General features: G+C 38.1%; 1 protein-coding gene across 9 annotated transcripts in view; it reads right to left on the reverse strand.

Moving 5' to 3' along the window:
* TUSC3 (tumor suppressor candidate 3) overlaps window positions 1-12,644 on the reverse strand; it is a 222,802-nt gene that overhangs the window by 113,799 nt on the left and 96,359 nt on the right. For all 9 annotated transcript variants that reach the window (XR_011253491.1, XR_011253492.1, XR_011253489.1 and 6 more), the window contains exon 2: window positions 12,455-12,624. Coding sequence is in view for 4 of the 9 variants with exons in the window: in XM_069573129.1 (XP_069429230.1) it covers window positions 12,455-12,624 (170 nt within the window). In the remaining 5 variants the exon portion in view is untranslated. The remainder of the gene's footprint in view (window positions 1-12,454; window positions 12,625-12,644) is intronic.

Raw genomic sequence — 12,644 nt, forward strand, 5'->3', positions numbered from 1 at the left:
TCCAGGGTTTCAACTTGCAGAAAGCAGATAAAACTCAGAATGAGGAAAATAGAGGAAAAACCCTACAGTATTAGCTTCAGTTCAGTTCAGTCGCTCAGTCGTGTCCAACTCTTTGCGACCCCATGAATTGCAGCAGGCCAGGCCTCCTGGGGCAATCACGGAGTTCCGGGCCAACTCCTGGAGTTCACTCAGACTCACGTCCATCGGGTCAGTCCAATTAAAGTAGTAAGTTATATATATGCCTTTATTAATTTATATGACACATACATACACACATATGTACATACATATTAGCTCTATTAAAAAAGTCTGAAAACGATACTATCGCTACAGTAAAGAGTGTAACTTACCCAGGTGTTGCTTTCTAAACATTGTTTCCTACAAAAGGAGGAAGGACTCCTCAAAAAAAAAAAGAAATGCTTCTTTCAGTTCCAGGAATAAGTATAAAGTAGGCTTAGAATATTTTACCGAGCCAGAAAGCAAAGACTAACAGAGGCATTCAATGACATGGGAGTTGGTTTCCACTGGAAATTTAGGGCAACTTGAAGATTGAAGAATAATCACAGTAATGGGTTAATGAGTAAACAAGAAGCTTTGAGTAGAGATATTCCAAGGGGAAAATGGAGGAAGGAAGAGCTCTCCTTTATAGACAAATACCAACTAATTAACGTAGATGCAAAGACAGAATGTTCAAAATCACCCCTTCACAATCATCAATGAAACACCAAATTCAGGCAGAGATTATCAATGGATGTTACAATCACTGAGTAAAGTACCAAGAAATAGGATAGTTACATAATTTCTAAGTATTCCCCCCTCTTAACCTATTCACCTCCTGCTAACACTTATTATCAGGGAAGGATATACTTGTACAACACAAAGATGCAGGGATCCCCACCACGATCAAGTAATTGATTTCACCTCTGGTATCTGAAAGAACTAACATTATACCTAGTGAAAGCTATCGTTTTTCCAGTAGTCACGTATGGATGTGAGAGTGCGACTATAAAGAAAGCTGAGCTACGAAGTATTGATGCTTTTGAAGTGGGATGTTGGAGAAGACTCTTGAGAGTCCCTTGGACTGCAAGGAGACAGAATCTGTACATCCTAAAGGAGATCAGTCCTGAGTGTTCGTCAGAAGGACTGATGCTGAAGCTGAAACTCTAATACTTTTGGCCACCTGATGTGAAGAACTGACTCACTGGAAAAGACACTGATGCTGGGTAAGATTGAAGGCAGGAGAAGAAGGGGACAAGAGAGGATGAGATGGTTGAATGGCATCACCAACTCAATGGACATGAGTCTGAGCAAACTCCTGGAGTCAGCAACGGACAGGGAAGCCTGGCGTGCTGCAGTCCATGGGGTTGCAAAGAGTCAGACACGACTGAGCGACTGAACTGAAGTGAACATTATATGTCTCCTGATACAATGCAGTAAAAAGTACACAGATAATTGCTATAGTACTTGTGTAAAAATTAGTCACTGAATTTAATCGTGAGGCAACAATCAAGTAAATCCAGATCATGGAACAATATACAAGGCAAGTTGTCTGAATTCCTTAAAAAAAAGAAAAAGCAGACTGTATCATTGAACTAATGTCAACTCATTTAAAAATGATGTTATTCTGATTATGTAAGAATGTCATATTAAAATATGCAAACTTAAATATTTAGTGGTGATATTTCATGATGTCTATATTTGCTGGTACGTGACTCATCTGCTTCAAGATGGCAGAATAGGACGGGGAGACCACTTTCTCCCCCACAAATTCATCAAAAATCATTTGAATGCTGAGCAACTTCCACAAAACAACTTCTGAACACTGGCGGAAGACACCAGGCCCCCCAAAAGGCAGCCCATTCTCTTCTAAAGGAGGCAGGACAAAATATAAAAGACAAAAAGAGAGACAAAGGAGTTAGGGACACAAACCCACCCTAGGCAGGGAGTCATGAATGAGAAGTTTCCACACAGTAGGAAACGCACCCACATGCAGAGGAATACACGCCTAACTGCAACTGCGGAAAAGAGAACTTTCCGGCCAAAGGCTCAAACATAACATAACAACCTAATGCTCAGCCTGGCCCACTCACAGAACAAAGGATTGAGCAAACACCAAAGAAGAGCTAGCCAGCTGCATACAGGTCCCTCCCCACCCAGAGGCAGAGAGGAAGGGTGCCTGAAGAACTAAGGACAGAGGTTCTGACAATGTACAGTCGTTTCCGACTCTTTGGGAACCCATGGACTGTAGCCTACCAGGCTCCTTGGTCCATGGAATTTTCCAGGCAAGAGTACTGGAGTGGGTTGCCATTTCCTTCTCCAGGGGATCTTCCCGACCCAGGGATCGAACCTGGATCTTCCACACTGTAGGCAGAGGCTTTACCGTTTAAAGCTACCAGGGAAGCCCTGACAATGTACAGGGGGGTGGTAATCAAGACCATCCCCACAAAAAAGAAATGGAAAGAAGCAAAATGGCTGTCTGGAGAGGCCTTACAAATTGCTGAGAAAAGAAGAGAAGCGAAAGGCAAAGGAGGAAAAAAAAAAAAAAAAGATATGCTTATTTGAATGCAGAGTTCCAAAGAAAAGCAAGCAGCGATAAGAAAGCCTTCCTCAGACATTAATGCAAAGAAATAGAGGAAAACAACAGAATGGGAAAGACTAGAGATCTCTTCAAGAAAATTAGACACCAAAGGCACATTTCATGCAAAGATGAGCACAATAAAGGACAGAAATGGTATGGACCTAACAGAAGCAGAAGATATTAAGAGGAGGTAGCAAGAATACACAGAATTATAGAAAAAAAAAATCTTCATGACCCAGATAACCATGATGGTATGAACACTGACCTAAAGCCAGATATCCTGGAACGCAAAGTCAAGTGGGCCTTAGGAAGCATCACTAGGAATAAAGTTAGTGGAGGTGATAGAATTCCAGTTGAGCTATTTCAAATCAGATGATGCTGTCAAAGTGCTTTCAAAGTTGAAAGTGAAAGAAGGTGAAAGTCGCTCAGTCGTGTCCAACTCTTTGCAACCCTGTGGAATTCTCCAGGCCAGAATACTGGAGTGGGTAGCCTTTCCCTTCTCCAGCAGATCTTCCTGACCCAGGAATCGAACCATGGTCTCCTGCACTGCAGGTGGATTCTTTACCAACTCAGCTATCAGGGAAGCCCAATAAGCCAGCAATATGCAGTCTAATATGCTGCATTCAATATGCCAGCAAAATCTGGAAAACTAAGCAGTGTCCACAGGACTGGAATAGGTCAGTTTTCACTCCAATCCCAAAGAAAGGCAATGCCAAAGAATGTTCAAAGGTCCACACAATCGTACTCATCTCAAAACTCTAGCAAAGTAATGCTAAAAATTCTCCAAGCCAGGCTTCAACAGCACATGAACCGTGAACTTCCAGATGTTCAAGCTGGATTTAGAAACGGCAGAGGAACCAGAGATCAAACTGTCAATATTCACTAGATCATCGAATAAACAAGAGAGTTCCAGTAAGCCATCTACTTTTGCTTTATTGACTATGCCAAAGCCTTTGACTGTGTGTATCACAACAAACTGTGGAAAATTCTGAAAGAGATGGGAATACCACACCACCTGACCTGCCTCCTGAGAGATCTGTAAGCAGGTCAAGAAGTAAAAGTTAGAACTGGACACGGAACGACAGACTGGTTCCAAACTGGGAAAGGAAAATGTCAAGGCTGTATATTGTCACCTGATTATTTAACTTATATGCGGAGTACATCAATGCAAAATGCAAGGCTGGATGAAGCACAAGCTGGAATCAAGATTGTCAGGAGAAATATCAATAACCTCAGATATGCAGATGACACCATGCTTACAGCACACAGTGAAGAAGAACTAAACAGCCTCTTGATGAAAGTGAAAGGAGAGTGAAGAAGTTGGGTTAACACTCCACATTAGATCATGGCATCTGGTCCCATCACTTCATGGGAAATAGATGAGGAAACAATGGAAACAGTGACAGACTTTATTTTGGGGGGCTCTAAAATCACTGCAGATGGTGACTGCAACCATGAAACTAAAAGATGCTTCCTCCGTGGAAGAAAAGCTGATCAACCTAGACAGCGTATTAAAAAGCAGAGACATTACTCTGTCAACAAAGGTCCATCTAGTCAAGGCTACGGTTTTTCCAGTGGTCATGTGTGGATATGAGGATTGGACTATTATAGCTGAGAGCCGAAGAATTGATGCTTTTGAACTGTGGTGTTGGAGAAGACTCTTGAGAGTCCCTTGGACTGCAAGGAGATACAACCTGCCCATCCTAAAGGCAATCAGTCCTGAATATTCATTGGAAGGACCAATGCTTAAGCTGAAACTCCAATACTTTGGCCACCTGATGTGACTCATTTGAAAAGACCCTGATGCTGGGAAAGATTGAAGGCAGGAGGAGAAGGGGACGGGACGACAGAGGATGAAATGGCTGGATGTCATCATCAAAGCGATGGACTTGAGTTTGAGTAAGCTCTGGGAGTTGGTGATGGACAGGGAAGCCAAGCATGCTGCAGTCCATGGGGTCACAAAGAGTTAGACACGACTGAGTGACTGAACTGACTGACTGACGGACTGAACTGACTGACTGATTTTTTTACTTATACTTAAAAGACTGAACAGAGAAACACAAAGAACATCTCTCATCACCCTGTTCTATAAGAGTTAAGTTGTAACCACAGCAGTCACCCACTGACACTACCATGGAGAGGAATTCAGGGTGAAAAATGCCCAGGCGCCCTGTGCTTTGGATAAACAGGTCCTTAGGTAGTTAGACCATTGAAATTCAGGAATAATTTCAATGACCAGATTCTTGCATCTTCCCAGAAGCAGAAAAGCACTAAATCATTAACTTGAGATATCTGTTCTTTGGGATGAGCCGTAATCTTTTACCAAACTGTGTGCCTCACTGCATGCATTTCCCAGCTAACACATACATTTACTGGCTCTTCCCCTATCTTTTCAGAGCAGCTTCTCAGGATTGAGTGGCTGTCTCCCAGGGTATAAAGCTTAAACTCACACAACTCCTGTGTGTCTTCCTTTAAGTCGATGAGCAAAATCAAATGTGACAAAATATTAAAATTATGAATCTTAGTAAAGGGTAGACTGGTGTCTTTGTATTAATACTACTGTTTCAACTTTCTGTAGCTTTCAAATTATAAGATGGATGACTAAAACTGGGCTTTATATACAAATAATACAGAAAACAGAGGTCAGAGAATGCTACAATGTCACACAGATAATGAAAGTTCATTAAAACATTCATCCATTCACTGTAAAATAGTCGGAATTCGCCAAACTGGGGAAGAGACACCTAGAAAGAAATTCAGTACAATGAAGTTATATCATATGCCTTAGACATTAAAAAATAAATAAATAAACTAGACAGAGCTCAACAATAACCCTAAAACATCATTTATATTAAATTGCTTATGGATTCAATCAAGTCTGAAACAGTCCTCACGTATTAGACAAGCCAGGCAAAGAATGTGTGAATGGCATGAGAGTTTGATAGTCTTGGGAAAGTGAATTACTTGTCCAGGTAGCCAGGCATATTTGAAAAATCTAAGAATTAAAGCCATAGAGAAATATTATCTAAGGACTAGAAGAAACAACAAGGGTTGCAGACCCAAAGCCATTTAGAAAGCACTTACAAGTGCATTAAATGATGAAAAAGGTGATTTTATCTATTGATAAACACAATTCTCACCTTATGCGCAGCCCTTAGAATAGAATTTCCTAAGAGATATGACTTCACTATAGTGAAACAAAAGGCTGATGATGTGGGCTAGCTGGCTTCAACTCAGCAGCCCTTGTTTGAAATGCTAACCTGAATGAAAGCTTTTCATGATCTAAAGAGCTTAAGAAATGCTGGCTGATGGATCCCTGCCCTAAAAGACTAATAATCTTAGTTGGGAATGCAAAAGCCAAATGCAAATTACAGTTCACAGGATAAAAACAATGATGAATATGTACACTTAAAGAAAGCATTAAATTTACTAGCTCAGAAGTCACAAATCCCAACCCTGAGAGGTATTAGCTCTGTGACTTTGGGAAAACTGTATAACCTCTCAGCCTAGATAGGCTCATCTAAAGAAATGATTTTTTTTTTAAACTCTTACCATGTAGAGTAGTGAGAATGCCATGAGATATTACATATATAGACGACTTAACCTAGGACTGCCCAAATAATTTATATATAGTAAATAATAATTTTATTTATTTAGAGAAGGAAAGATATTAACCAGTTAATATCTATCAATGCAATAATTTATTCTCCCTCATCTTTAAAATATCTTTACAATGACTAATTATATCTTCTTTTATTTGACATTCAATAATATGTTAATTTCTAGTATTACTAGCCTTTGATGATATGTGCACCCAGACTGATTCCGTACGTACTTTTTGATTTTCCATCACCAGGACGTTTTTCCTTACTTCTACTGAACCATAGTAATAACCTGGGAAGAAGATATTTTGTTCTTAGAATTTTTAGTGAATTCTGGAAAAGATGAGTTACTGTGTGGCAGAATACATCTAAAAGATTTAGCAATTACGGAGAATATTCCTCATAGTACAATCTGATAAAGGAAGTTTGGAGTTAACACTTACGGGAGGTGAGAATTGTACTGAGTAGTCTTAATTAACAACTTTATTTGGCCAAGGAGGTTGATGTTCCCACTGAGAAAGGTGAGAATTGAATTCGGAGATTTGTGAATCAACTGACTGTGTGAAAGAAGAGCAGAGTGATTTGCTAAGGGGGCTTACAAGGAAGCCAATAGCTCATTCACCAGCCTTGCAGCAAAGAAAAGCAACTGGAGAATCTCAGTGTGTTAGCTATAGAAGAAAATTTCACTTTTGCTTAAAGAAAACAAAAAAAGCAAGAGAGGTCTCACAAAGGAAAAGCACTAATCTTTTAAAATTATAGTTATTAACATTTCAATGATTCTATGGATTATAAAAAAATTACAGCAGTATTACAAGATGGTCCCAAATTACAATGACACACAAAAGTACCCCAGGAGAATTCAATTCATGTATTTTTTTTAATTAAAAAAAAAAAGATTGCTGTTGATGGAGTGCCTTTCTCAATGAATCTACAACTCACTTTGGAGCTTAATTTATAATACAAAATATAATCTGAATACTTGTTTTTGAAATTTTTTCCGTGAAACCCTTCCTTGTCTTTTCATCTTAGTTGTCCCCTTGAGATCTCTCTGATGTACTCTGTCCATATAGGCCACAGTTGGTAATCTCTTGGCTCAATGACAGTAGATCACAAACCACTGTTCAATCAGAATTATTTAACAAATTCTCCTTTTAAATTTGCAGTATTCTATAAATCTAATATCCTCATCCAACATACTCCAAGGCATCCCTCTTTCAGCTCACTTACTGTTTCCCCCTCCAGTTCCACTAAAATCCTGAGTTATTTCGACGTGTTTATAGTGTACAAATGACCGCAGCCTTATTACTCCTAAAGCTTCAATCTATTACATCAACAATCATCTACACTATACCTCAGCAATTTACTTATTTATTAAATCAACCCTTTACAACTTCCTAATTTTCAACTCCATCCCCCTTTCACACAAAACCTCATATGAAAACCTATAAAATAGGTAACTAATGAGAACTGACTGTCTAGCACAGCAAACTACGCATGCTCTATGGTGACAAAGAAGGAATTTTATATATATATATATATATATATGTATAGCTGATTCACTGTGCTGTATAGCAGAAACTAACACAACATGTAAAGTAACTAAGAACCAATTAAAGAAAAGAAAGAAAGAAAATCTAGCTTAATTGTATCACACCTAGTTTATCAACTGTCCCATGGCTTCTCTGATGCCCTATGCAACTTCCAACTCACATTTATACATTTCAAATATACTCTTGTTAGCACGGTTAGAATATTTGCCTCGTCTACTTAACAGAATAAAGCAAACAGCTTAGTCCCTACAGAGGATGCTCTTGCTCCTCAATTGCTAAGTACTGGGGAAGAAAATAATTTAATTCTGGAGATTCTTCACTAAAAATCTGAGTATTCTAGTTTCATCAAGGATCCTTGTCAACGCCATACAGTTATTCCATTTAGTTATGCTTCCTACTCCAATTTTTCCTCAATGAAATTAAATTTTTAAAAGCTATGAATCACTAAACTGCTTCCCACCTTCCCTTTCTCTATCCTAGCTGCATACCAGGATTACCTAGAGCATTTTGAAATGTCCTCCCCGCCAAAAAAACAAATCAAAATATCTGGGCATGGAACCACATATCTACTCTATACTTTTTATTTGCCCCCAAAGCTTCACCTGTTCTTTCTTCTCTAACAACTTCACCCTCTTTCTAACCTGTGAAATGACTTTTTCTAGTAACTTCAATCTTTTTCTCTCATAAATCTAAAACTACTCTAAAATTTAAAAGTTTATTACAAAACAGGCTGTAATAAACAAGTAAATACAGGTTATTTTGAGCTAAGCATCATTAAAAAGTTGAGGATCAATATTTAACAATTTAACAACATAATGCATTAAGTCAACTACTATCTACAGAATATACCATTTACATTATGTTGTGGTTTATGTTATCAAATAACATACAAATATATGTAACTGTGAAATAAATACTTGGACAATAAAATCTTTCTAGATTGTTGTTATTTAGTCACTAAGTCATGTTCAACTCTTTATGACCCCATGGATTGTAGCCAGCCAGGCTCCTCTATCCATGGAATTCTCCAGGCAAGAATACTGGAGTGGGTTGCCATTTCTTTCTCCAGGGGATCTTCCCGACCCAGGGATCGAACCCTGGTCTCCTGCATTGCAGGTGGAATCCTTTCTAGATTACAGTTGCAAAAATATAATAGATCTCTTTATAATAATGAATACAGAAAATCAATATATTCAGTTTTTAGAAGCAAAGAAATGATTTCCCTAAATTATATATGGCACTGTAGGATGCCAGAGGATAGTATGAATTTTTGTGGAATTTGAACTGTTACACCAAATGCCAGTTAAGATGTATCTTTGCTTCACAAGGGCTGAAGAGCCCTTGTTTAAGAACATAAACATACCCTGTTCTTAAGTGCTAGCCCAATGCTGACAAACGTTAATGTCCACTTAAGTACGAGTTTTCAAATTGATAGGAAGGGGACTCAGAATCATCTGAAATGCTGTTTTTCAAAATAGTTTGCTCATCATCTTTTTTAACCTACCTTGACCTGTCTCAACATACACTCATTACTAGATTGTGATGAAATCTTTCATAAAAATTTCAGAACACTGAAATTCCCTTTCTGCAAGCTAGTCTATGGGGTCACACAGAGTCAGACACGACTGAAGTGACTTAGCAGCAGCAGCAGCAGCAGCAGCAGCCTGACAGGAACTGATTTAGATTTTTTCCACTGGCTCATGTTACTAATGATTTTGTTTTCCACTAAAGTTCAAAATGGTTTAGAAATCTAAATGAAGTCTACAGATAAATACACAATGTGAACAGTCTGAATGTGGAGTCACCACATAAAAAGTATTTGTTCTTGAAAGAAAAACATTCATCCAAGAAGAAACAGGAAAATCTGAATTATCCTTAACAATGAAAGATATGGAATATGTAATTTAAGAACTCCAGGTCAAGACAATTTTACTGGAGAATTTGATCAAACATTTAAAGAAGAATTAACACAATTTATAAAACTAATTTCCCAAATCATTTCCAGAAAATAAATGAGGGAACATTTCCCAATATATTTTATGAAGTATTACCATGATACCAAAACTAGACAAAGACAATATAAGTAATGAAAAATATAAACCATTATCTGATATAACTTAAAATAAAAAAGTCTTCAACAAAATATCAGCAAATTCAATTTAGCAATACTAAAAAAGAATATAATAATCAAGTGGGATATATTCCAAAATGCAAAGTTGATTCAACAGCTGAAAATCAATCAATGTAATCTACCACAGTATTAGTCACTCAGTTTTGTACAACTCTTGGCAACACCACGGAGTGTAGCCCGCCAGGCTCCTCTGTCCATGTAATTCTCCAGGCAAGAATACTGAAATGAGTACCCATTCCCTTCTACAGGGCATCTTCCCAACCCAGGGATCAAATCCAGATATCTTGCATTACAGGCAGATTTTTTACCATCTGAGCCACTAGGGAAGCCCATGTAATCTACCATATGAACGACCTAGAGAGGAAAAATCCTATCAATTAACTCCCCAAATTAGGCAAAACTCAATACCCATTCATGACAAAAGCTCTCAATAAACTAGTAAAGAATACTCTCAATTATAAAGAATATTAGTAAAAATCTAACAGCTAATAACATAACAAATGATGAAAGACTGCACGCTTTCTCCCAGAGATCAGATGAAAATGTAAAACATAAAACTTTTAAAATTTTTAGAAAAACACATAAGAGGAAAAAAAATAAAATTGGTGACTGAGGGCTGGGCAAAGAGTTCAATTTGACAAGACAAAATCTGTAAAAGATAAACTTAAAAATTGGACTCACTCAATTGAAATCTGCATAAGATCTTGTTATGAGGATGTAAAGACAAGCCACAGACTAGGAAGAAATATTGAAGAACTGCTCCTTGCCTGGAGAATCCCCATGGACAGAGGAGCCAGGAGGACTACAGTCCGTGGGGCCACAAAGAGCAGGTCATGACTGAGCAATGAAGCACAGCACAGAAGACATGAACAGATATTTCAGTAAAGAGGTGATACACAGATGACAAAAAAGTAAATGAGAAGATGTTCAGCACCATTACATCAGTAAAACCAGAAATAAAACTACATACCCATGGAATGACTAAAATAAAACAATGACAACACTGATGCTGGTAAGGATATGGGAAAACTAGGCCCTTCACACACTGCTGGTAAGAATGTAAAATGATGCAGCCATGCTGGAAAACATTTTGGCATGTAACTACCATGCAACTCAGCCATCACACACTCTGGCAATTTATCTCAGAGAAATGAACACTTCAGTGCACACAAAACTGTACAAGAGTGTTCATAACAGTTGTATTTCTAATAGCCAAAAACTGGAAACAACCCAGGATTCTTTTAGCAGATGGATGGTTAAACAAACTGCAGTACTTCCATACCATAGGATATTGTTGTTGTTTAGTCGCTAAGTCGTGTCCGACTCTTTTGAGACTCCATGGACTGCCTCCCACCAAGCTCCTCTGTCCACAGGGTTTCCCAGGCAAGAATACTGGAGTGGTTGCCATTTGCTTCTCCAGGGGATCTCCCTAACCCAGGGATCAATCCTGTGTCTCCCGCACTGGCAGACAAATTCTTTACCACTGAGCCATCAGGGAAGCCCACCATAGGATATTACACAGTAATAAAAACAATAAAGTACTGATAAATGCAACAGCTTGGATAGGTTTTGAAGGAGTTACAAGTAAATAACATAAAGCCAAATCCAAAAGGTCATGTGTTTTATTCCATTTACGTAACAGTCTTGAAATGATGTAATTACAGAAATGGAGAATAAACTCAGGAGGTGGGGAGATGGGGTGGGTGTGGCAATAAAGGACACCAGAAGGGATACTTATTGTGAAGAACTGCTCTGCATCTTGACTGTATCAATACTGCTTATGAAACTGTGCTATAGCCTCACAAGACATTAGCACTGGAGGACACTGAGTAAACGCTATACAGGATTTCTCTGTATTATGTCTTAGGATTGCATGGAAGACTACAATTATCTCAAAATTAAGATCTAATTTAAAATAAGCACTGTTGTATATATATTATATTTATACTCCTCCAAAACTTTCATTGGTGTGTTCCCACTGAAAAATATTTCATTCATTTCAAGTTGTTTACTTCTACATCACAAACAAAATTCTCAACATTAGAGGTACTAAAAGGTAAATGGACTTCCTTAAGTCCATTAAAATCTTTCTATTAAACAATTTAAGTAGAGTGTATTTAATGGGGCTACTTCACTGTCCCTGAGATATAAGTTGGTGACCTACAAGGCAATATTCAAACTGAATTCCATAACATACATAACTTTACACAGGATATAAAGCCAAAAATCTGTTTTATGACTACTTGTGGATTGGTCTACACAATATAAAAATATCAGCCTATCAAAATCACTTCCCAGGAAACACTAAGTTTGAGCTTACATTTAAATGTACTGAATTACAGTTGACGACAACATCGAACAAATGTTTAATTCTTTTTTTTTTTTTTTAATGCCCCCTGCAGCATGTGGGATCTTAATTCTTCAACCAGGGATAGAACCCGCGGCAACCCCCGGAACTGGAAGCTGGGAATGTTAAACACTGTACTGCCAGAGAAGTCCGAACAAATGCTTACTTCCATTATACACATTTATCTTAACTGTAATAAGTACACAATAATACAATAATAGTTAATTTTTTAAATACATACATTACCTGCACACAGAACACTGGCGCTGGGGTTGAAGAGCAGTGAACATAACAATCATGGAATAGTTTCGAGGTGGGGCCTTTATGAACTTCCGGAATTTGTCACCATTCATTCGGAAGACTGAGCGCCTCGAACTCCATTCCATCAGCTGTTCTACTTTCTCGGCTAAAAGATTCTGCAGGAAACATAAGGATT

Source organism: Ovis canadensis, chromosome 26 (assembly GCF_042477335.2).
Source record: "Ovis canadensis isolate MfBH-ARS-UI-01 breed Bighorn chromosome 26, ARS-UI_OviCan_v2, whole genome shotgun sequence".
Lineage (NCBI taxonomy): Eukaryota > Metazoa > Chordata > Mammalia > Artiodactyla > Bovidae > Ovis > Ovis canadensis.